Below are 24,759 nucleotides of genomic sequence, written 5' to 3' on the forward strand. Positions count from 1 at the left end.
AAGATTCTATCGTTGGGGATATAGCTCAGTGGCACAAATACCTGCCTGGTAAGTGTGAGGCCATGAGTTCAATCCCCAGTACTGAAACAACAACCCCAACTAAAAACAACTCTAGTAACCTGAGATTTAGGGGAGAATGAGGAGTGGGGTAAATTTGGATTCATTCACACCCTAAGAGGACAGCCCCTTAGACCACCTGCTGTCTAAGGTGGGGAGCAGGGTCTTCTATAATAGGGTGGTGCTGGCCTGAATTTCCCACCCTCCTGTCCCTGGAGGTCACTAAAACCAGAGCCCAGGTTTGCTGGTATTGGCCAACACTCTCTGGGCAAAAGGTGGCACTGACCAATCGGGATAGACATTGATCAGTACACCCAATCAACATGAATCAGCACTGTTGCTATGCAGATTTCACTTTCCAGTGAAAAGCTAGTTTGTCTGGAGCAACCATCTCTTTGCAAACAATGAAAAATGCTGGGTTGTAGCTCAGTAGCAGATTGCTTGCCTGACATGCCCAGGCCCCAGGTTCAATCCCTAGTGGAAAACAGAACAGCCCAAAACCTGGATAAAATATTTAATAACCATCACCTGGGTAAAATATTTAATAATCATCACCTTAGGAGAACTTTATATAGCAACATGGGCATTGCCTTACTAGTTGGCCCCAGGGGGCAGGACAGGAGTGTGGGCCCATTTCACAGGTAGAGAAACTGAGACGAAGGAAGACTTGTACTTCTGCTCTAACAGCTAATACCATGAGCTTGAAATGGGAAGCCCTTAACCCATCTGGTCCAGGTCATATCACTGGCAGCCAGAAGGGCCAGACACCAGCCCTAGTCTGGTCAGGTTCTCAGCATCCCTAGGGAGCTGTTAAGGCGTTCAGTAAGTGCTGTGTGAGCTTGAGTGGCTGCTGGCCTGAGCCTTAGAAAGAACATGTATCAGTTAACTAGTGCTGCATAACAACTAGCCCAAAGCAGGACAGCTGGAATAACTGCACTTACCATTTCCACAGGGTCAATGGGCCTTCAGGCATCTGCAGCCCTGGGCTGGGTGAGGCTGACCTTGGCTGGTGGATTGGTGGAAGCTGGCTGGCCCAAAATGGCCTGAGTGAGGACAGTCTCACTGCCCTCCCTATCCAGCAGAGTGCCCAGGCTGAGAGTCTGAGATGACAGGCAGAGGATGAACATCTCCTGAGGCCCAAGTGCAGACCATTCTGTAACTTTCACTGGCTAAGTACTCTACCTCTGAGAAGAACCTCTGACTGGAAGGGTAGAGACTTGGGATCACTTAGCAGTCTGCTTCGCATCCTCACCCCATGGATCCAACTCTGAGGAGGCAGTGGGAGGGGAGGTTAGTACTTAAGGGGTCTCTGATGTTCTCCCTGTGACCAGGCCTCCAGTGAGATGGTGAAGTCATTGATTCAGCCTCAGGACTCAAGCCTTTTGTGAGTGTGCATCCTGAGCAGCCTTGCAGCCTCAACCACCAGCCTGGAGTGGCCATGTCAAGGGGTTTGTTGAATGACCAAATGACCTAAATCAGCTTCTGTATCAGGCATCCCAGAGGAGCAGTCCTAAAACCTTGGGATGCAAGGCTAGTTTGGGATATAGTGGGTCTCTACTTAGGGCATCCCCCATGTGTGTCAGGAGCTGAGGACATAGAGACCTCCCATCTTGCCCCCTCTGAGGGGACCCTCTTCCCCACACTCATCAGTTCCTGTCAGAGCCAAGACACGTCGCCATGGAAACTGCTTGGCAAATGCTGGCAGGCAGAGGCAGCCAGCAGCTCTTGAGCTCCAGGCGCCTGTTGGAGTGACGTTTCAGGACGGCGTGAGCGGGCATGCCTGGCTGTGACACGTGCGTGGCCAGCGAGGACTTGGGGTAGCACGGTAGGGATGGGTGACAGGGGCATGCATGTTTCTGTGTGTGTACATGCATGCGCGTGTATGTGTGTGTGCGTGCATGCACGCATGTGTAAACAGAGGGAGCCGTCTGCGCGTGTGTGCTGGGTGTGTGCAGACAGGAGCATGCGGGTGATGCTGGGATAAGCAGCGGCAGCTGCCGGGGCTGGGTGCCCACTATGGTCTGAGCATCCACCATGTGCTGACAAGAAGGGACCAATGTGGCACCGTCCCCACCCAGCCCCTGCTACATGCAGCCGCTGACCAGGTAACTGCAGATGGAGGCGGGAGGCAGGAGGGCTGCCTGGAGGCAGCAGCTGTGCGACTGACAGTGGGTGGGAGTCGTCCTGGAGCAGGGAGGGGTCAGGGCGCGACGGTGCCGAGGGGAGGGGGCAGTCAGAGTGCCTGGGAACAAGGGGGGGGGCATCTGGGGTGGAGCGTACTGGTGAAGCAGGGAGGGAGGGCCAGGGAGCCTTCAGCAGGTCACCGTCAGGGGCTGGGCCCAGGAGAACACGGTGGGGCTGGGATGGGGCACTCCAGAGAGCTGGAGGGCGACAGGGATGTGGGTAAGGAGGAAGGCGGGCGGGATGGGAAGAGAGGGAGGTTTGGGAGCCACTGGCCCCGGTGCAGGAAGAGCCTCCTTGTGTTCCCTCACCCCGCTCTGGTGTGGACCGTGGAGGTGCTGGCTTGGGATGTCCAGGCCACTTCAGCTGACTCTGGCTCCCCCCAAAACTCTGCCCTTTTTCAGTAGCCTCTATTTTCTTTTTTTGTCTTTTTCATTTTTATCGGTACCGGGGATCGAACTCACGAGACCGCCTGCTTGCAAGGCAGGTGCTTATGCCGCTGAGCTAAATCCCCAGCCCCAAAGTAGCCTCTCCCACCCAGGTCCTGAGGTCTTGGACAAAGCTGCTAGACCTTGGGTTCTGTGACCTTGTGTGGCCACAAAGCTGGCGGCCCTCGGGCAAGGCTGGGTGTGGTCAGGCAGTTCATGTGCTAGGCTTGCTCTGCTGGTTCTGCGTTCCTGGGCCCTCCTGCTGATCACAGGGGAGGGACTCCCAGATCCTAGGGGGTGGTCTCGGTTGGGTGCCCTGGGCAGGTCACTACACACAGAGCCTTCAAGGTCCCAGGGATGACCAAGGACAAGTGATACGTGCATGCTGAGCAGGACAGCTGCAGGTGGGGAGCTCAGAGAGCACCTGGCTGTGTTCCTGCCTCGGTGCCTCTCCTCCTGTGGAGAGTCCATCAGCCTCACAGGCCCTTGGGGAGCTGAAGAGTGGGTTTGGGAAGGGAACCCGCCAGCCATCTCAGCTGGGTGGGATGCAGCTCAGCCCCAAGAACCCAGGTCTGCCTGCAACCTCTGCCCTGCCCCGCAGCTGATGCACCAAGGCCCACATTCATTGTGCTGGGTTCCAACGCAGGGCCTGCAGGATGTCTCCAGGCAGCCCAGAGCCAAGGCTCTGACAGGTGTCACAGGCTGTGGGGTGGGCCTTGGGTACTGCCCCAAGGGTACCCTAGCCCCAGTAGATCTCTCCAGGGGAAGAAGCCACAGTTGCACATTTTCCCTACTCTGACCCAGGAAACCAAGAGTGGCTGGTGCGAGAGAGGGGGATGGTGACAGATGAGCAGGACACCAGGGGAGACAGATGGAGAGACAGAGACACCCACCTACAGAGACACAGGACAGAGTCAGGCAGAGTAACACCAGCAAGAGAAACAGAGAGAGACAGAGAGAAACAGAGGGAGAGGGGGAGAAGGAGAACAAAAAGTACCCCGAGACAGACAAACTGCGTAAGTGAAATGGGGAGACAGATGCACAGGCAGAGATACCCCACCTTGCCCAAGCCCCTCCCCAGCCTTGTTGCAGCCCTGGGGAGCCTGGGGTGGGGAAGGCCCCTCTGCTATGTGAGCCATGCGAGACTTCCACTGCATGTTGGAGTGGGGGATTTTCACTGAGCCCCCAGGCCCGGCCCCTCCTGTGCTGAGCCTTGCAACTCAGAGCCTGGGAACTGGGATGAGTAGTGACCCCAGGAGCAGTGCTGGGCACAGCCCAGGATTGGCTGGAGTGTCAGGGAGCCTTAGCTGCAGCATGAGGAGTTTCACCCCCCACCCCCAGGCCTGAACCCAGGCTGAGAAGGGTGCTCAGCTCCCCAGGATGGGGTGGGGCTGGGCCCTAGAGGGTGGGAGTCCCTGAAATCTGCTATCGAGGGAGCACCAGACAGATGAGAGCGTCCTTAGCTTCCAGTTGCATTGCAGGGGTGGCTGCTCAAGCTGGGGTAGCAGGTGGCCCTTGAGAAAGCGAAGCATGAGCTGGGAGCTTGGAAGAGGCCTTGACTCTGCATCCTTACTCTCTATGAGCAGACCCTAAGTCCTGAAGAACAGTGCCGGGCTCAGGCCTGGGTCCCTCATGTCCTCCTATCTGAACATCACTCACCCCGTCTTCACCCCACCCCTCCCACTCTCGGGTGGCCTCAGGATGGCTGTAGAAACTCTGGAGCCCCCATTAGCCTGAAGGCCCCTCTGCCTGGAGTACAAGCCCAGGAGAACATCCCAGCCCCATGCCTTTCCCCTCACCTCTGTCTGCTGTCATGGAGGGAAGCCAGGGCTGAGCCACAGAGAGGCCAAGCACCCCGTCTGGGGCGCAGTGCTTCATACAATGTCTGCTGAGTGAACGCTGCCCAGCTCTGCGGACCTCTGTGCCATGAATGCGCGTCAGGTTTTCCCCAGGCATCACCTCCAGAGTCCCTGGCTACAGCCACCTCCCTCCACTTGTGCCTTGGCACCTCTCCCTCGAGGTGCTGCTGTTCCTACTTTCTGTCTCTTCTGGGGACACACACTGAGTTGCGGCTTCCTGGATCACCCACCCTGGAGTGGGGGATTTGCACTGAGCCCCCAGCTCTGGCCGGCCCCTCCTGTTTTTTGATCTCACCTTGAGGCCTTTATCTGCAGAGACCCTTACTCCAAGGAGGTGCCATTCTGAGGGTGCAGGTGGGCACATCTTTGGGAGCTGCTCTTCAGCCCTCTCTGGGGCATGGGATACCAAGCATGGAGGGTGAGGCAGCTTCCCCAGCCCTGAAGTGTCTGTGAGCCCAGGTCTGCAGGCTCAGAGGGTGGCGACAAGGGTGAGATGAGGAGCCTCCTTACTCATCTGGCCCAAGGGACAGGGGCCCCCCATCAAGGCCCATTTCTGCAATGGACTGTGGCATCCACTGGAGAGGTGTGGAGGTCAGGTAGGTGATAGGGTGTTAGCCTGGGGGTCTATCTGGGCACTCCTCTACTTCGGGGGTAACTTCCTGTTTACCAGGCACCCTGCTGGGGCTTTGCTCACCTGAGTTCTGGTTTTATGTGTCAGTGGGGCAGCTGGAGGCCTGACCCATGGGGACCTCCAGAGGCTCTGGCCTTTCCCTGCTGTAGCAGTGGGTGTAGGTAGGGGCAGGTGTCCTACAATGTCTCTGTAATGATCGTGATATAGCATGACTCTCTCATTCTGAGTTTCCTGCCCCTAACAGAAATACACCAGAAACACACGTGTCAGAAGAGTTGTAGCATTTTGAGTCAGAATCTGTTTGTAGCAATTTATCCCAAGGGGATACATTATACATCAGATACCTGTGCAAATATCTGTGGAGACAGATTACTCCATGAGTTCCACAGAGAGAAACTGGGAAAACCCAGATGTCCCAAAGCATCAGGTGATTCTCCCTCAAAGCAGAATGTGGCAGTGTGCACTGTCAGGATAAAGGTGGTGTGATTGGCAGCCGCTGACAAGGAGGCCTTTGTGTGACGTGGCTGTCAAAAAGTGGAGTATGTTGGGGGAGTCCATTAAAAAATGTACTTAAGGAATTGGCTATGGTGATACGTGCCTGTGATCCCAGCACTCTGGGAGGCTGAGGCAGGAAGACTGTAATCCAAGCCTAACTTGGGCAATTTAACAAAACAGTGAGATCCTGTCTCAAAAGGAAGGAAGGAGCCAGGGAGGTAGTTTAGCGTGAAGCCTTGCGTTCTGGGTTCATGCCTCAATATTGCAAATAAATGAAACTCTGTATATAGGGAGTGGGCTGTGCCTCTGTGGTAGAGACCTTGCCTTGCATGCATGGGGTTATGGGTTCTGTCCCTAATGCAGGAAAAGAATTTTGAATGTGGAGGGGAAAACACTGAATGGCTGTCTGGAAAGAAATCAGGAGAGTGGCTAAAGTTAGGAAAAGGTGAATGATGGGGTCTTTTAGATTTTTGTTTGTGCAAAGGTCCCAGATTGTCTACAATGGAGAACACTGTTCATGTTTTTTAAGGCCTAAGGAATGCTCCTTTTCAGAGGTTGGAGGGTGGTGGTGACGCACCCGTCAGCCTCGTGCAGAGGCGGCTCTGCAGAATGTGGCGAGGTGGGTGGGTGATCCAGGGCCTGCAGGAAGGAAGCTTTGTCCTGAAGGGCAGCTGGGGAAAGGCCTACGGACCTCACTGGAGCCAGATGTCACCGTCACCATCTCTAAGGTGGGCACATACTGTGCCCCAGCTGGGGGTGGCTCCTAGCTGGCCTTGGGGTGCCTGGCCTCCTGGGTGCACTGAGAAGAGGCTGCTGACCAGCTGAGGTGTCTGACCTTCCTGTGTCCTGAGCACTGAGCTCCCTGTCTGCCTCACCTTAGGTGATGCCAGGAAGGTGGTACAGACCTTCTGTTATCCAGCAAAGGACAGTGGGGGCCATCAGGAAGTGACTCCCACCTCCCAGAGCCGCAGGGGTGGTGGAGGAAGCTTCCTCTGAGCACATATCCCTCATCCAGCAGGGGACTGGGGGGTGGCAGACAGGACCCCAAGTTCTTCCTGACCACCTCAGGGATCTCAGGGACAGTGTAGTGTCCCTATGTCTAACCCTTCCTGTTCCCTGCCTGAATTAACTGCACCCTTGTCCTGCTTCACTGCAGGAACCCCTGTCTCCCTCCAGTGCTGACACATGGACTTTCCTCCTGGGGAGGAGGCCCTGGGCCACCTGCTCATCAGCTCTCATCCTTCTTCAAGCCGGGCAGCAAGGGGTTTGGTGGGTGCTAGTGAAAGTGCTCCTGCAGGCTCACCTGTCTCAGGGAGGGCGAATCCAGGCAGCCGGGCTATCCCTTCACCTGCTTGGCTTTAAGCTCTCGGGCTAGCCGCTCTCCTCAGACGAGCACTTCTGGCAATGCTGGGGCGTCCCCGCGCTTTGGCTTCTCGCGCAGGTCCCTCTTGGTCCCTTGCTCTCTTGGGAACTTTTCGCAGTCCCGGCTCGTCCCTGCCCCACAGGCTGACGTCACACGGGACCTCTCGGGTTTTCCCGGCCCAACGCTGCCCCCAAGCGGCTCCGGAGAGCGCAGGGCGGCGAGGTAGGATGCTGGAGTCTCGGGAATGGGACTGGGACCTGGAGGGGACCTAGGGAGGGACGGGCAGGGGGCTCTGGGGACCCAAGGGCTCAGAGGGCGCGCTGGGGCAGGAACTGGTGAGCTTGGTCCCAAAGGGAGACGGCAGCGAGGCAGCCCTGAGGGGCTGAGGGCGTCGGGGAGGGCAGGCGCAGAGAACCTCAGGACCCAGGGGTCCTCCGCAGCCTGTGTGGGGACGGGCTTCCCCCCAGGTAGCCCCCTCCGGGAAAGTAGGACAGTATATCCATCTGCAGAGCTGCGGAGAGGTTGAATGGAACTTCAGCACCATCCCGGGTTTGAACCAGTGCTGTGCACCCTTCCTGCCCCGGAAGGAAATCTTCTGGGGTGGATTCGGGGTTGGTGGGGAAGCAACCGGGGGTGGGGGGGTGGGGAGCTCTGTTGGTGTGGGTAGAGCCTACGGGGTCTTCTTCCAGACAGTGGAAACCTTCTGAACATTGTGAATTCCGGGCCCCACGTGCATCTCTGCAAACACAGAGCTAGCAATGAATAGCGCGGGACTGCAGCTGCCTGGCATTTGCAGAGCGCATTGAGAACCAGAAGAATGAGTGTGATTCTTGCCCAGGGGCTGGCCCCTGTCTGGTCAGGTGTGGGAGCACAAGTGCCCAGCGCCGGGCTGCTGACCTCTGGCATCCAGTAGGTCAGTCTGTGCTTGTCCTGGGAAGGGAGAGTCAGGAACAAGGATGCTCCCTCCCCTGTGCGAGGAGGTGGGAGTGGGTGCTGGCTGGGGCCGGTGGACAGGGAAGTGCTGCTTTGGAAAGGGGCCACTTTACACCCCTGCTTGTCATTAGTCTCAGTCTGGAGCTCCCTCAGCATGCTAGGAGCCAGGGTTCCAGGGTGGGGCTTGGCAAAGCAACCAGGCACAGCTGGCTCCCAGCTGTGTGTGACCCTGGCCAAATCGTTGGAGGTCTCGGAGCCTCTGTTTCCCCATCTGACTCACAGTGGTGCCTTGTGTTGGGGCACAGCAGCTGCTGTCTGAGGATAATTGAGGGGCATGTGACAGACTGTGGCAGTCCCCAGACCACAGCCAAGGCCCTAGTTTTGGAAGTTTCTTTCAGAGCAGACTCCCTCTCTGCCAGGGACACAGTATCCCCTCCAGCCTTGGGTAGAAATGTCTGGCAGGGTGGAAGGACTTAGGTGGCAGCTGTGGGTAGGGGTGGGGGATTCCCCTAATGATCTAGGAACATGGGTGTGGCCACCCGGGCTTCTCCAGGAGAAATACTACCTAGGCAGACATCCATGTGGGCAGCCCCAGGGGTACAGGGAGGGCCAGAGGGACTCCTGCACTTTTCTGCCTGACAAAGCCTCTCAAGCCATCCTCCAGGCTGTGCTGGGAGGTGGCTGCTTTCCGACTGGCCTCTCATGTGCCTCCGAGCTGCTCCCAGCCACTGGGAGTTGAGCTGTCGTCTCGTCACTCTGAGCCCTGGCCTGGTCTCCGGTGTTTTGCACGGTGTCTGCTGAGGTGCTGTGTCTCTGGCACCTGGGTGCTCACGCTGTTGTGGGTGTGCAAAGAGCCATCCCAGGAGGGAAGACTTGGCAGGAAACTGCAGCCTTCACTCTTGAGACACTGCAGGGGATGCATGAGGTTACAATTCTCATGGTGGCACTATTTTGTCACCTGCCGTTTCCTTCCCGTCAGAAGCTATTTCAGATTTTCCAGGGACTAGTACAGAGAACTTTGTGGTCTTGGGTTTCCTGTATTTCTTGGATTTAGGATCAGGATGGAGAATATTCATAGATAAAACCAGCATAGATAAAAGGTTCCTGCAATACCCACTGCTTTAAAAGGGGCTCTGAAACCAGAACATGGGGCACTTCAGTACCAGGGACCTGCCCAGCTGCTCAGATACGTGACTGAGAGTCTCTAGCTGATTTGGACAGCATGAATCTTGAGCCTGAGGCCTGCAGTCTGAGTCCATTCACATGAGACAGACATGGCTGGACCAATGAACTTTTGGTTAAACAAAAACATTTCTCAATCCCTGAGACTTTGCTTGGCGTAGGAGTGTGTACTGGCAGTGATGAGCCTGACAAGGGTCTGTGGGTGCCAACAGGGGAGTGGGAAGGTTTTGTAGGTAGAAGTTCTACAAATGGGGATCTGAGAGAGAGCACTGAGCTGGGCTTCAGGATCTTCATGAACTGTGCAACACTGTGCAGGTGGCCTTCCCTCTCTGAGCCTCAGTCTTTTTATTATTTGTTTATTTAGTGCATCAGATTGAACCCAGCACTGAGCTACACTGAGCCCAGTTCTTTTATTTTATTTTGAGACTAAGTTACCAGGGCTGAGCTGGAACTTGCAGTCCTCTTGCTTCAGCCTCCTGAGTAGCTGGGATTACAGGCTCTGTCTTTTCAGTTAGGAGATGCTGATTGCTGGTAATCGTGTATCAGGGCTGCCAAGGAGGTCAGGTCAAAAAGTGCCCTTGGGGCTTTACAGAATGGCGGGTGTGGAAGAAGGGCATGGCCCATCTGTGAATATCCAGCCTGTCTCATTTCCCTTCTTCTGGGAAGCTATGATGCAGATCACTCAGGCAGGGGGAAACTGGGGCTGCTTTACCCAAGTCCAGGAAAGTGGTTCTGGGCTGGCTGCAGCGCTGGGGAATCATTCAGAGGTGACTGAGCATGAAGGCCCCTGCTGGCCTCCTGCTGGGGGTTGGCGTTTGTGGGCAGAAGATGTGGAGTGAGTAAGGGGCTTGGAAGTGAGCAGTCCTGTGACCGGCATCTAGAGACCAAAATAGGCCAGTGAGAGACAGGAGGAGGCAGGTGCTGGGAACAGCGTACAGGTCCCGTGCTTGAGTACCTCCTGCCCTGCTGGGCTTAGCTGGCCTCTGAGCAGGGAAGGCAGGAGGTGCCTGTCTGTGTTTGCTGGGAGGAAACAGAGGCACAGTGGGGTTAGAGGCTAGAGGGCCAAGTTCATGTCAGATCCCCATCTTGGGTTGGGGAATGTTTGAGTTTAAAAGGTTTTCTTTTTTTTTTTTTTTTTTGTATTTTTCTTTTTTATCGGTACTGGGGATCGAACTCACGACTGTCTGCTTGCAAGGCAGGCCCTTATGCTGCTGAGCTAAATCCCCAGCCCCGTTTAAAAGGTTTTCTGAGCTCAAAGTCCATTGATCACCCCTAGAGCTGGCTGGGGGGGGGGCTACCCCCACACCCCAGAGCCCTGGCCCAGGCTAGGGAGAGGATGGCTAGGCTTCCTAGGGCGCTGTTTGCAACCCTGCACTCAAAACCCAGCAGCACCTCTACCCAATCAGGAGTGAGACCAGTGTTCCTAAAGCAGCCGGAGCTCGCTGACTGTGTCCTGGCTTCTCTCTCCCCTCAGGCATCCCAGCTGCGCTGGCCTCCAGATATCCCTGTGCCCCTGGTACCCACTAGGCTGTGTTTGGGGGGCGGGGCTTTGCAGGCACTTCCTCTGCTGGGAAATTTGCTTTTTGCAACCTCCTGAGCTTCTAGGTAACCCTAGCACTCTCTTGCTGTGGCTACTCTGCCTCTTCTCTTTCCACTAGCATCTGTCACTTTCCAACTGATTTGCACATTGCTTTTTTAGTACTAGGGATTGAACCCAGGGCCTTCACGTGAGCTACATCCCCAGCTCTTTTTTGTTTTTATTTTGAGACAGGGCCTCACTGAGTTTCCTTGGCTGGGCTCACACCTTAAAATCCTCTTGCCTCAGCCTTCTAAGTGCTCATATGATAGGTGTGTGCTACCCTGCAGGCTTGGTACGTTATTTAGCCACAATGCTTTCTCTATCACCTCTCCACTCATAGACTCTAAGCTTTGTTAGGCCAAGAATCTTTTGTTTTGCTCGAATGCATTGGCCAAGGCCAGTTCAGAGACAGGTGTGCAGTAGGCACATGGTGACGGTGACAGTTAATCTTCTGGATGCACTTCTTGGGCTGGAGCTATGATATGCAAAGAGCCACACCAACTGGGAAGACTCAGCAAAGTGCAGTTCCCATTCTTGAGACCCTGTAGGAGATGGATGAGGTGCCCACGAAGCTCTGCCTCTGGGTGTGAGGGAGAGGGGTGATGTTTCTGCTGATGTTAGCATTAGGATGTGAGGGGGACTCAGTAAAGCAGGCTCCCTCTTGGGGACAGACACCACCCAATCACCTGGTGGCCTGGATAGAGCAAAAGGCACAGGATGGATGATTCACCCCACTCCACACTGAATTTCACCACCAGCTTTCTGGGTCTCCAGCTCACAGATACAGGTCAGGGACTTCTCTACACCCACCATCATGGAACCACTTCCTCACAGTCAATCATATATGTACATAAACACACATGTGCACACCTATTTCCTTCCTGTTGGTCATTTCTCTGGCGAGCCCTAATGCAGTAACTACAAGTTGAATCAATGAATGAGTGAGTTGAGCAGACAAGCCTGAGCGTCCTCCTGCGCTGGAACCCTCCCCAGCCACCTTTGGAAATTCAGCTCATGTCTCTGTCAGGAGGTAACTCCATGGAAATTCGGTTCCTCACCACATTTCCTCTAGCATCTCCTACTCTTTGGGAAGCCCAGTCCCCATCCTATGTGTTGTGTGCCTTGGTCTACTCCCCTGGCTTTCATCCTCCTGAAAAGTGTACCCTGGGCCTGGGTGTTATCACGGGGAAGCTCTGCTTGGAACCTAGCAGGTTTGGTGATCTTGGTTTATTTGCTGCTGGACTGTACGTGGGTGGTTGTGACATTTGGGAAGTGATTTGGTGTTACAAAACAAGTTGCTCTAAATAGCTGCGTGTGGTCTTTTTCCTTCTGGGATCCTTTCAGAAAGAGTCTGGTGTACAAAGATGTGTGTCAGGACATTTTGGGGTAGCCACTGACAATGGCTTTTGTTTGTTTTGTTTTTTGTCTTTTGGGACAGGGTCTTGCTATGTAGACCAGGCTGGCCTTGAACTCATGGCAATTCTCCTGTCTCAACCTCCCAAGTGCTGGGATTATAGGTGTGCACCTCCATGTCCAGTGACAATGGTGTTTTTATAGATTGTCTTTGAGAAAATACCCATAACATACTAAGCAAAAATATAAGATCTGTTAAAATATTTTGTAAATATTGCAAATTTTATTGGTTATATATATAGATAATATATATGTATATAGATAAGTAATAGGTATATAAGTATACTATCTATATATATACATAAATATAGTACCAATAAAATTTGCAGTTTCTTCAAATTGTTACAGTTTCTGATGAGCACTGTGCCACCCCAGCCCTTGCTCCCAGTTCAGACTGAGGACTCTGGTTTGCAGCACGATGGTCACAGTCACCTGCCTGCTCCATCTCTTTGTCCTGCCTCGCCATCCCAGGAGTCTCAGCCCTCTCCTTGCTTCTCTTCGACACCCAAGTTCTATTTCTTGTAGTTGACAGGCGGCTCAGCCCTGCCTGCTTCATTTGTGTCTCTGGATCCTCACACACATGTGACCTGGAATTTCTGAGACTGGGGCTTTGCTCCCTGACCTGTGCCTCCTGGTGGTTCCTAGGGGAAGCTGAGGTGGAGGACCCTGTGATGGGGTCCATTTTGTAGTCATAAAGTAGAGAACAGTCTCTGGTTTCCTATCTGGGGAGGGCCACCTCTAGCTCTGCAGGGCCCCCATGAGAATGGTGGGGACATCTTCTCAAGTCCCTTCCTTCTGAGGGCTCAGGGGAGGATTGATGGCCTTGCTGGGGACCTGTAGAAACAGCTGCCTGTCTGGGGGAGGCCAGGCTCCCTGCTCAATTCTGGATTAAGGACCCAGCTTTTGAGGGAAGCAGAAGTAGTTTCTCTGCCTGGGCTAGGGGCAGTGCCAGGTTGTGGAGCATAGATGCCAGGCCCCAGAAAGTCTTCTTTTTACCCTGTGGTGACCACAGGCCTGTATGCCCAGCAGTGACAGTGGCACCTCTGTCTACCCCACAGGTGCCAGCAGTCCTAGAGGTGCCCATGCCTTCCCTCAACGTGCTGAGGAGGAACAGAGCCAGACAGCGCTGCGTCCCACATGCTCACTGGTGGCCCCCAGCAGTTCTGCCTGTCAGCCCAAGGGACAGATCCGTAGGCGGCTCATGGGCAGTGACAGGGGCTCCCAGAAGTGGCCAGGGCCCACCTGCCTGCTATGCTGCCCTGTAGGCCAGCCCAGGAGTTCAGCTTCGGGCCTCGCACGCTGCGGGATGCCCTGGTGTCCAGCGACACAGGACTGCAGCGGTGCTACGCTGCCACCTTCTCCCTGGCTGAGCGGCTGTTCCTGGCTGAGGCCTACAACCCACACAGGACCCTCTTTCATCCGCTGCTCATCTACTCGGCTTTCGACTGGTTCCTGAGCCGCCCTGAAGCCCCCGAGGACTTTGACACCTTCCACGCCTCCCTGCCACACCGCCCACAGAGTCCGGCACGCAAGCACATTTATCTGCAGCCCATAGGTACAGAGGGCCAGGACCAGTCTGGCACTGCTTAGGAGGGGAGCTGGAGTGGGGTGGGTGGCTCAGGATTTGTGGTGGGCAGGGAGGCCTGGTGCCCTTGGTTTCCCTCCCCCACCTCTGACATGGTTGGGAAGCCTGGGCTCCAAGGCTGTTTGACCTATGGGGTGCTGCATGGTCCAAGCCACGTCTTTTGAAGTTAGCAGCACTCCACGCTCTGTGCTATACAGGGGTACTTCCTCTTGGGTGGGGAAACTGAGGCTAGATGAGTTCACTTAGCAGAGGCAGGATTTGAACCTGGTATGATAGTGGGAGATGCTGGGTTGACAGTGATGGTGATCCCAATGTGGCTGCTATAGTCTAGGGTTCTTTGTCTGGCAGAGACTGGGGATACTGGCGACCAAGGGCTGAACCAATGGCTCAGCCAGGTGCTGGGGGGTGGGGCACAATGAGGGGAAGGCTGACCTCTGGGACCTTAGCACCCAGGCGGCCCCAGTTTGGCAGGAGGCCCAGCAGGCAATGTGGCACTGGGTCTGGGAGAGCCCCAGGCAGGCTGTTGCCACCTCCCTTCCAAGAGGGACCAGAGTGCTATGGGTACTGTGAGTCTTGTTCTCTGTCACCCCACAGTCTACAGGCTCTACATAGACCGATCTGGGGCCAATCCCTTCTCACCAGGTTCCCTGCAGACAGCTGGGTGACAGGTAGCGCCTCCCTGAAGTGTGGGGTTTGGCTTAGGGGGTGGAGGGCCTGGGCCTTACACTTCTGACAGGTAGAGGTGAAGACATTGGTCTGCATCCCTGGTCCGGGTCTATATCCTCCTCCCCAACCCTCTGCCAGCCAGGCTGGCCTTTTGTAGCCTGAATGGGGCATACTAGCTGCTGCCACCCTCTTCTCTGAGCAGTGCTGGCCTCTGCCTCTAGATGTGAATGAGGCGCCTCTGGGCTGCCCCCTGCTGGACTACCTGCGGAGCTGCGCCGAGGCCTTCTTCCTGGGCCTGCGGGTCAAGTGCCTGCCCTCTGTGACTGCTGAGTCCATCCGCTGCTCCGCACGCCCCCGCCGGGACTCAGACGGGCTGCAGCTGCACACAGGTACGGTCAGGGCAGGTGCAGTGGGTTGGGGAAGGAGGAGGTCGGGGGAACAAAAGCTCCTTTCCGTCACTGAAGGGTCAGGAGACTGCATGACTCAGAGCCAGCTGGAACGGTGGTCATGGCAGGTGAAGCGGCAGCTGGAGGGCAGCTCTCCACCTCTTGTTTGCAAAAGCCCTGAGTGTCTGTCCAGGGAACTGCAGACCCTGCCCCACCTGCCCCTGCAGGTCACTGGCTGCTGAGATGGGGCCAGCTGAGAGGCAATGTTGCACAGGTCTCTAGGTGGACAGGAGTACAGGGAGGTCCCTAAGAAGAGGCTGGTGTGGGACCTAGAATTGGTGGTTGGTATTGCAAACAGTTTTGGGAAACTCTCAGTCCATCAAATGCTGCCCGTTCTCCACCTGAGGCTCATTCAGAAGCCTGGTAGCGTTTTCCCACTTATCTGCTATGAGTTTTAGGGTTTCAGTCTGTGGTTCTCCACCTCTGTGAAAACCTAACCCCCCATTCCTCTTGGCCATGGGTCTCAGTTCTACAGCTCCTGGGGATCCTTTCTCGGCTCAGCAGGGTCACTGCTCTGTGGCTGGGCCCAGCGGCCTGGTCCAGGTCTTGGCTGTGGACAATGTTTGTTCTTCCTGATGTGCTACCTTTCATTATTTACTGATGTCTTATTTGAAAACTCAGTTTACCTGTTAAGATAATTTGTGGCCTGGGATGATCTTTCTCTACAGATAGGGTTTTCTTTTCCCTCTCTCAGGCCTTGGCTGGGACAAAAATGTGACATTTTCCTGGATGGCACTTCTGTGACCCTCAAGGGCATAGTCTGTATCCATCCCAGGGTGTGGGGATGTCACTAGGGTCACCCTGCCTACACTCTGGAAATAGCCCAGCTCCATTATATTGATTGCTTGATTGACTGACTGATTGAGACAGGGTCTCACCATATCATTAAGGCCAGCTTGAACTCATTACATAGCCTAGGCTGGCCTTGAACTCACATCGATCCTCTTGCCTCAGGCTCCTGCGTGCTGGGATTATAGTCTTGCACTACCACACCTGGCCATCTCAGTCACATTTAGTCCAGGATGTCCTGTTTGCTCTCCTGTCAGGTTCTTGCTTGGTGTAAGGTTTATAGAGGTGTAATTGTTTGTTTGTTTTTGTCTTTTTCCTTTTTTATCGGTACCAGGGATCGAACTCACGACTGCCTGCTTACAAGACAGGCACTTATGCTGCTGAGCTAAATCCCCAGCCCCTAATAGCGGTGTAATTGTTAGTGGGCAGTTCTGAGTCTTGTGTGCGTTGGTCACAGCCCCTTCCTCACTGTCCTGTGGTCAGCTCTCCTCTTTGATGTCGAGGGCAGTGGCAGCAACCACTGTGGTCCCCAGCCTGCCTGACAGGGAGCAGCTTGTGTTGCTTTAGGGGTTGATAGGACTCCCAGGCTGGGGTGGGTGCCTGTCCCCAGTGGCCTGTTCCTCCCTGTCCCAGTCTTCACATGTGGTCACCCAAAACAAGCCTGCTTACCAGGTGCAGCCCATAACTTACAGGACCTAGAAGGGACCCAGGGACAGCATAGCCTGTCCTGGCTCTAGCTGCAAACAGAGCCTGACTTCCTGGGCCTCTTCTCTACCCCACATGAGAGGCCATAGTGTCTGTGCTTATATCACCGAACTGCTGGTCCTGAGACACAGGGTGAGGCCCTGTCCTGCCTGTTGGGTGACTGTGGTACTCAGAGACCCCTGGCACTATCACCCCCACACTTCAGACGCTGCTTGGACACTGGGGGCTCTGCAGTGGTGCTGAGCTGGGCTGTGCTCAGGTGGGCTTGGCTTACAGCTCTGCATCTGCCTCTGATAAAGTGCCATAGACTGCGGGGCTCCTGCAATGGAAATCTTGTCTCATGGTCCCGGAGGCTGACAGCAAGGTGTTACAAGGTGTTCCCATGTTCCCCGAAAGCTTTTCCTCATTCCTTGGCAACTGTGGATTGCAGGTACAGGACTCCAGTTTCTGTCCATGTCTTCCCTGGCCTTTTCCTGTGTCTCTTTCCTCCAGTACTTATGCTGGATTTCAGTCCCATACTAGTGACCTCTTGGTGACATCTGCAAGAACCTATTTCCAAATAAGATCACATTCGTAGGGAGCAAGGGTTAGGACTTCTTTCTATATTTGAGTCTGTAAACAGTCATTATCATCATCATTGTCATGTTCATAGCCAAAATTCCTCGACCCCTACTTGAGATCTCAGCCACTCATGTCCCAAGATCACACCCTGGACCTGTGCTGTCCAGAGAAGTGGCCACTGGATGTATAAAATGGGGCCAGTCTTAAACTTGCAATAAATGTTAAACATATACCAGATTTGAAAACTTACAAGGAAAAGCAAAACCTACAACCCTAAAATTCTGATTCTGTGTTAGATAATATTTTAGATATCTTAGGTTAAATTAGGGAGCTTCAGAGTAACTTATATAGCTTGTGCTGGATCCATTGGCCAACAAGGCACTTAGATGGCACAAACAGCCCAGATCATAAACATGGCCTCTGTCATCACCTGAGGCTTCCACTGCTTCGTCCCTGTTGTCCTGACTATAAACCCCGCTGAGCACCAGGCAACCGGTGGATCTGTTTGCTCTGCCGCTTAGCTCTCAGTCTGTCCCAGGTTGGGCTTCAGGGCTCAGCAGTGTCACCCTGTGTCCTTCCACCTGCACCCGCACATGACCCCAGAGCCCTGCCTGCCTCCCCTCCTCTTCCTTCCTGGTTCTTTTTGCCAGGGGAACACCGTCCAAGGAGATGATCCTGCTCCTTCCTCCCACCCAGCTCTAACTTGGCCTTCCCTGTGCTCCTTCCTGGAGCTCACTGACCCGTGTAGCCCCTGTGGTGAGGTCCCTGCAGCCACCACTCCGCTGCTTCTTAGGCACTGCTCCCTGGGAGATGCTTTTCCTTTCTTGGCTTTCTCTGATTCTGGTCCTTCCCTGTCCCCACCTCCTTCTGGTTATGAGGGCCATCCAGATACAGCAGAATGATCCCCAGTTCAGCATCTCTGTCCACACCTGCAGTCCCTTTTGCCATGTGTGATAACATGAGCACAGGGACATGGGCTTCTTTGGGCCATCTGTCAGTAGCTGTGGCAGTCTCCCTTCCTGTGGTGGTGGTGGCACTTTCCTGACGCTGTCTCATTGTCCTGGCTGCCTTTCCAGCAACTGCTCTGGGCTGTGAACGGGCATCTCAGTCCTCTGGTCTAGCTTGGCAGTGGCTGTGGAGGAAACAGAGCTGAGATGTCAATGTTTAGGGGATCCACGTTTCCCTGACCCTCAATGTGCTGCTTTGAGGTCCCAGATGCCCAAGAGGGCTAGATCAGGGAGGCCTTAGGGAGGGTTGGTCCCAGGCAGAGGGAGGGGAGAATGCCAGGTTTGCCTTCCCAGAGCCCAGGCTGGAGCTGGGCCCCAGCTGCCTCCTGCCTCCCAGCTCCCGCCTTCCCTGCAGATGGCATCCTGTCCTTCCTGAAAAACAACAAGCCGGATGATGCACTGTGTGTGCTGGGCCTCACATTGTCCGACCTGTACCCCTGTGACGCCTGGAGCTTCACCTTCAGCACCTTCCTTCCAGGGCATGGTGAGCGGGGAGGCCGAGGTGCTAGGGAGAGGGACACACACCGAGAAACAGCCTCGAGGCCCATGGTCTTTCTCCTGGGCAAGGAGACTTGGCTCTTCCTTGGCCATGGTTGGAGAGCATGTGGTGGGGATGGGGACCGTGGGGCCCCCCGAGGCTGAGCCCCTCTCCTCCTTTCCCCAGAGGTGGGCATCTGCAGCTTTGCCCGGTTTGCAGGGGAGTTGCCACAGGTGGGGCCCAGCGCTCCTGACCTGGCCGCACTGGAGGCAGCAGCAGATGGCTCCGAGGCCCTGCTACAGGATGGAGGCCAGAGGCTGTGCTTCAGCACCCTGGGGGCGGTACAGTGCTGCAAGGTGGGCATGGGCATGGGCATGGGGTATGTGAGTGGATCCCACAAGCCCTCCGCCTGGTCAATCCTCGCTACGACAGGGACAATGATAAAATGAGGAAACCGAGGCTCAGAGAGGCCAAGGCCACAAGGCCATGAGGCCACAGGTTGGGCTCTGACCCCATGTTTGTCTGGCTTCCAGGCCCCTTTTGCCACCTGGGAGGGACACTCCGATCACTTCCCATGGTGTGGGTATTGAGATCCTGGAGAGCTTGCCCCGCTGTCTCCAGGGTCACGGGTGGGAGGACCAGGCAAGGTGGTATCCCGTCCCCCCAGGTCACATGCCACGAGCTCTGCCACCTGCTGGGCCTGGGGAACTGCCGCTGGCTGCGCTGTCTCATGCAGGGGGCACTCAGCCTGGAAGAGGTCCTGCGGTGGCCCCTGGACCTCTGCCCCATCTGCCTACGGAAGCTACAGTATGTAGTGGGCTTCCAGCTCCTGGACAGGTACAAGGTGAGCATGGTGTGCGCTGCTGCCTGGGGAGTCACTCAGGTCAGCGGGAGAGGGTCAGGCTTGTGTGGTGTCATGCTGCTCTGGACCTCACGGGTCTCCCTGGCAGCCGGCCGAGTCCTGGGCAGGGGTCTGGCACATGGGGCATGTCCAGGACCATGGTTGTGTTGGGGTAGGGATGAGGGGCTGCTTCCTATCTCAGTCAGCTGGAGGCTGCCACTTACTGGGTGTCTGCTCTGCCACCTGCCTTCACTTTCCTTGGCTTGCTGCCACCCAGAGGAAGCAGAGGTCCTGTGGAGGAAGGCACCTCTACCCCAAGTCCAGAGGGAAGGACTCTTGGCGAGGGCGTGCTGCCCTCTGCAGGCAGTCTGGCCACACAGCCCACGGTGCCTTCCTGATGCTTCCATTCCTAGAAACTTTGCTGAGCTCAGAGTACAAAGGCGAGCTGCTTACTTTTTTTCAAAAATCCGCCTTTGGTTGGGAGCCCAAGTCTTCAGTAAAGGCTGAGACCTGCCTCTTGGGAAACCAAACGTTTCCGGGGCTTGAGTGGTGTTGATGACTCAGCTCTCGTGGTTCTGGGAAGCTCCCTCCTCTTCAATGGGTCACAGGGCTGCCTGCCTCCGGCAGGGAATATCTCAGAGCAGAGGCTCAGGGGAGCCTGTGGCTCAGTGACTCAGCAATGTCCTCAGAGGGCAGCTGATGTAACTCTTGCCACCTGGGGCCACTGCATATGAAGCTGTATAATGGGTGAGGGCAGCTCTGGTCTGCCGGGAGATTAAGACTTATTTTATGGCCATCATTTGGGGTCCTGTTTGAGCATCTGATGTAACTTTTTTACTTTTCATGCCTGCCTCCATCCTGATGCATAGCTCTGGTCAGCTCAGGACCCAAGGGGGTGGGCGTGATATCCTCTTCACACCCACACACTCTGGGGCACTCAGCAGCCACGTCTCTGGGGACAGGTTGGGGGATGGTTAGGAGTGATATTCAGGAGAGTCTGACCCCACCCCAGAGCAGCACAAGGACTGAGGCCAACAGGGTCCTGGCTAGAAAAAGCTCTGCTTTGTACCACCTGCCAGTGTCCAGGCTCACTGCTGGGCAGACCTGGGACTGCCCACCTACAGATGGAGATTTAGTGGGCTTGACTGTCTGTCTTAGGTATAGCAGGTGTCCAGCCCCAGAGGTGCCGGCCTGATACTGGCCCCGGGTATTTGAGGATACCTGGGGCCCTGACAAATGCCCAAGCAAAGGACTCAGGTATGTTTCTCCCTTTCAGAGACTCTACACTTGGACCCAGGCAGTAGCGGGGACATGGCCCAGCCCCGAGGCTGGGGAGCCGTCTGTGTCTGAGACCACCTTGCCTGTCAGCGCTGACTCAGGCATGTGCTGTGAGAGCGACTCAGAGCCGGGCACCAGCCTGTCCGAGCCTGGCACACCTGATGTGTGGAGTCACACCTTCTCAGAGGGGCCGGAGGATGAGCTGAGCTCCCTGGCGGCCACAGAGGTGCTGCCAAGGCTTGGGGGCCCCATGGAGGCCATTGAGGAGCATGGGCGGTGGCTGGCCACATGCATTGAGGCTCTGGAGCGGGAGGTGGCTGAGGAGGAGCTGGCACAGGTGGACAGGGCTGTGGATGTCCTGGAGCCGTGGGAAATGTTCACAGGGCAGCTCCCAGCTACCAGGCAGGACCGACCCTGTGGCAGGGACAGTGCAGGGCTGCGCAAGGTCCTGGGGGACAAGTTCTCCTCCCTGAAACGGCGCCTGAGTGTGCGCAGGCTCTCCAAGGCGGAGTCCTCCCCCAGCCGCTGGGATGGGGAGGAGAAGTAGTACAGTGAGGTGGCCTGCGGGGCCGAAAGCTCCCTTCCAGAGCTGAACGGGTCCTTCCTGCAGGTCCTTTAGGTCCTTGTGTCCACTCTGGCCATGGGCACCTGTGGCACAGCACCCTTGGCCTTCCTCTGCTGGCGGGAGGCCCTGCTGGTCCCTCCAGTCAGGGCCTCAGGGGCATCTAGGGGCTTGGCAGCTGCCCACGCACTCCCTGGGGGAAGCGTGGCTTGTTTCTGCAGTGCCCTGCTGCCCGCATAGTCGCGTACTGTGGCAGAAGCAGGGCTCCCTCCTTGGAACTTCAAGGCGTCACTTGAAGCCGGTACCCACTGGGCCTGCAGTTTCTCTGACAGCTGCTGCATGAGGAAGGCATCAGATTTCAGGGCTGAGGATAGGAAGGCTGAGGATAGGAAGGAAGAGGCCCTCGGCCTTGGAGGTCACTGCACGCCGTCACTGGCAGTGGCAGAAACAGGCTGCTGTGAGGTTTTGGGGGAGTTTTCTGACAAAGGCGGCTGCACTGTTGATTCCAGTCAGGCCAAGGCCGGGATGGGTGTCCAATGCATCCATCTTTATAGACGTTTTGCTCTGTGATCTGGTTCTATCAGTTCCGGCCACAGGGGTGTTAAAATCCATCACAGCTATAGCTATAGAGCTGTCTGCCTCCCTTCACTTTCGTGTCATGTGTTTTGAAGCTCTTTTGCATGCACACACTCATTTGTGTTCCTGAAGTGACCAGTCATCATCGGTGTCCTGGCCTGCAGTATCAGAGTCACAGGGAGAGACGTTCTTGTGGCAGAATCCTTGGCTTTGCCACCTGAAAAGAGCTGAGGACAGCAGCTTGTGCATCTGCTGGGTGGGGAGCACAGACAGCTTTGAGGCTTCTAAGAGGAACAGGCCACAGCGAAAATATAAGAGGCCAGGCAGGGGCACGGATGCCTCCCTGTGAACCTGACAGGGGCCTGATGGTGTAATGCTGGCCCCTGCGTCCAGCGTGGGTAGAGGGAGAGGAAACAGCTCACAGCACAGCAGCAGTACAAGGACCTCATCAGCCCCTTGCTCTGATTTGACTCCAGAGAGACTGCCCAACTGGAACAGGGTGAAGGGAGCTGGTGGCAGGCCAGGTCTTTGAAAAGTGAGCCCTGAGGGGCTGGGGATTTAGCTCAGCGGCATAAGCACTTGCCTTGCAAGCAGGCGGTCGTGAGTTTGTTCCCCAGTACCGATAAAAATGAAAAAGACAAAAAAATAAAATAGAATAAAGTAAAAAAAAAAAAATGAGCCCTGGGAGATGCCAGTAGCAGGCAACATGGCACCAGGAGTGGAAGGCCAGGCCCGGATGCCATTGCCCAGGAATGCAGTTTGGGCAGAGCTGGGTGGGGAGGCAGCCACAAGCATGGTTGGAACCTCAGGCTTCAGTTCAGGGTCCTAGATCTCCTTATCACACGGCATAGCCCTCCTGACTCAGCTTACAGTTTCAGAATGTCACTTCTGCTCCCCCTCTGGGCAGTCTGTCTGGGACAGGTAAAGAGCAAATGGGGAAGAGCGCCATGGGAGGAGGGCAGAGGAGGTGACAGTGAGTGCTACTGTGTTAGTAAAGGCACAGCTCGCAAGTCTCCCTGAGGTCCTCCACGCTGAGGCAGGACACAGCTGTACACCGAGACGTTTACAGATGATGACTCCACATCACAGGGCCATGTGGGCTTTCCATGTCATTTCTTTTTTTGGGGTACTGGGGATTAGCCCAGGGCCTTCACACTGAGCTACATCCCCAGCCCTTTTAAAAACTTTTTATTTTGAGTCAAGTTCTGAGTTGCTCAGCTTGGGCTTGAACTTGCAATCCTCTCGTTTTAGCCTCCAAGTATAAAACTTTCTTTAAAAACTTGGCAAAGTTAGGCTGGGGACAGAACACCCAGTAGTAGAATGCTTGCCTAACATGCATGCAGCTCTGGGCCCCATCCCAGAACTGCCAAGGCCGGAGAAATGGCAGCACACATAATCAGCTTAATTGCTTCCTCATTTCCGTATCTGTTGAGACTCCCCCGGGCCAGGTCATCCAGCCTGGTGGTCCTCCTGAGACCCTCTGTGTCTCAGTCAGGCTGTGGCGGAGGTGAGCATGGGTCCTGTATCTGGCAGCCCCATGCCTGGAGCCCAGCCTCACTGTGGGAGAAGCACTCTGCTTGTATGGTGGAGACCTCAGGGGGCAGGAGGGTGAGCAGCTCTGCACCTATCTCCAGAGCAACAATGGGGTGGGTGGTATGTGAATCCTGTCTGTAGACATCAAGGCAAAACTCTCAGTGACACATACACACGCACACACACGCAGACATGCCTAGCCAAGCTGCTAATGGGAAGCTGAGGGTCCAGATTTAGATCCTACCAAACTCCCAGGAGCTGCTGGAATGTGCCACGGACAGAAGGTCTGTGCACTGTGCCCAGACGAAGTGCCCTCCAGACCTAACAGGTAGGCAGGCACAAGCAGACCTCTGAGACCAGCTGCTGGCCCCATGCCTGCTCAGGAAGGATGGAACAGTGGAGCCCTCCTGAAGTGCTGGGGTACTTTACATCTATCACTGTGTTCTCAAAACAGCAGCACAAGGCAGAGGCTATTAGCCCACTTCATGTTTGCAGAAGCCCGTGTGGACAGGGGTGCTTACTTGCAGAGCCCCAACAGTGCAGAGCTGAGCACAGAGCTGAGCATAGGCTCTGTTTGCCTGAGTCCACCCTGGCTCCCAAGACCACCAGGAAGTGTGGTGGCTGCTACACCACCAAGCCCACGGAGGAATGAGGAATGTGGAGAGGGTAGCCAGCACTCGGGTGAGGATGCCAACCAAAACCAAGCCCAGAGCTGCTGGGGCTTCGTGGACTAGGTACCAAGACAGGAGTCCCCAACTGGAACGCTTCCTTCCCATAAAGATGGAGCAGCAGGGCTCCCGGAGGCAGCACCTGAACCTGGTGGACAGAGCCTTGTTCCACGGGGCTCCCTATGTGGTGACAGCGAGGTGGGGAGGATGCTTGGGGGACAGCAGCTCCTGGAGCTGGGCTCCCATTGGGCATTTTAGCTTGGTCCCTGTGGAAGCAACTATACACACAGGGATCTGGTCTCAAGGAAACAGCCTTTGGGACAACAGGCTGAAAAGGTCCACACTACCCGTAGCTGAGGAAATGCCCTGCCTCGCTGTGAAAACCTGGCTTTGACAGCAGAATAAATACAAACAGCAAGGAGAAGTGGTGGTGGCTCTTTTCCTCTCCCAGTATTCACAACACCCCCTCTACAGCAGAACCCACAGTAACTGAGGGTGGGGAATAAATAAAACTGAGCCTCAGTCAATTTCTGAGCAATGTCCAGGGGTCACTGGTGCTCAGGGGATGATGCTGCACCAAGGGGACTGGGAAGGAATTTCTCTTCGAAAGGCTTGCAGTAGTCAGGCCTATCCAACCTCAGACCTGCTCTGAGCTGACCTCAGACTCAACAGATTAACCAAACTGGAGACCAGCCGGCTCCTCTAAGAGAGGCCGCTGCATGCTGTCCCTAGGCATGCTGGACTGGACAGTTAATGCTGCCACAGAATACTGAGATTGCAGGTAACTTTGATATGCAGAATACTTTGTGTGACTCAGATTTTCCATGCATACATATTATATTGTCCACTCTCAAAATTAAATGCTATAAAACTGAAATAAGGCCTTGAGCCAGGTGCGGTGGTGCACACCTGTAATCCTAACACTTGGGAGGCTGAGGTAGAA

General features: G+C 55.4%; 1 protein-coding gene across 4 annotated transcripts; it reads left to right on the forward strand.

Moving 5' to 3' along the window:
- Positions 1 to 1,742: 1,742 nt before the first annotated feature.
- On the forward strand, positions 1,743 to 24,240 carry Amz1 (archaelysin family metallopeptidase 1). 4 transcript variants are annotated; one of them, XM_003469910.5, is made up of 7 exons: positions 1,743 to 1,882; positions 13,180 to 13,676; positions 14,594 to 14,761; positions 18,236 to 18,364; positions 18,545 to 18,714; positions 19,026 to 19,202; positions 20,476 to 24,240. In XM_003469910.5, exons 2-7 carry the CDS (start codon positions 13,373 to 13,375, stop codon positions 21,022 to 21,024), a joined length of 1,497 nt encoding a protein of 498 aa, XP_003469958.1. In that variant the 5' UTR covers positions 1,743 to 1,882; positions 13,180 to 13,372; the 3' UTR covers positions 21,025 to 24,240. The 4 variants fall into 4 exon arrangements, with proteins under 4 accessions (XP_003469958.1, XP_005003775.1, XP_005003777.1 ...); XM_005003718.4 differs by lacking the exon at positions 1,743 to 1,882 and adding an exon at positions 1,889 to 2,162; XM_005003720.4 differs by lacking the exon at positions 1,743 to 1,882 and adding an exon at positions 1,889 to 2,162 and having other exon boundaries at positions 18,578 to 18,714.
- Positions 24,241 to 24,759: the final 519 nt, after the last annotated feature.

Source organism: Cavia porcellus, unplaced genomic scaffold (assembly GCF_034190915.1).
Source record: "Cavia porcellus strain 051 isolate PalLab524CR breed Dunkin Hartley unplaced genomic scaffold, mCavPor4.1 scaffold_23, whole genome shotgun sequence".
In the NCBI taxonomy this organism is placed as follows: domain Eukaryota; kingdom Metazoa; phylum Chordata; class Mammalia; order Rodentia; family Caviidae; genus Cavia; species Cavia porcellus.

What these genes read in the sequence shown, in the direction of transcription:
- Amz1 (XM_003469910.5), top strand. Translation starts at nt 13,373, where the DNA reads ATGCTGCCCTGTAGGCCAGCCCAGGAGTTCAGCTTCGGGCCTCGCACG. An exon ending in CACCTTCCTTCCAGGGCATG is followed by an intron (nt 18,365 to 18,544) that starts GTGAGCGGGGAG and finishes TCCTTTCCCCAG; the next exon opens with AGGTGGGCATCTGCAGCTTT. An exon ending in AGCTCCTGGACAGGTACAAG is followed by an intron (nt 19,203 to 20,475) that starts GTGAGCATGGTG and finishes TCTCCCTTTCAG; the next exon opens with AGACTCTACACTTGGACCCA.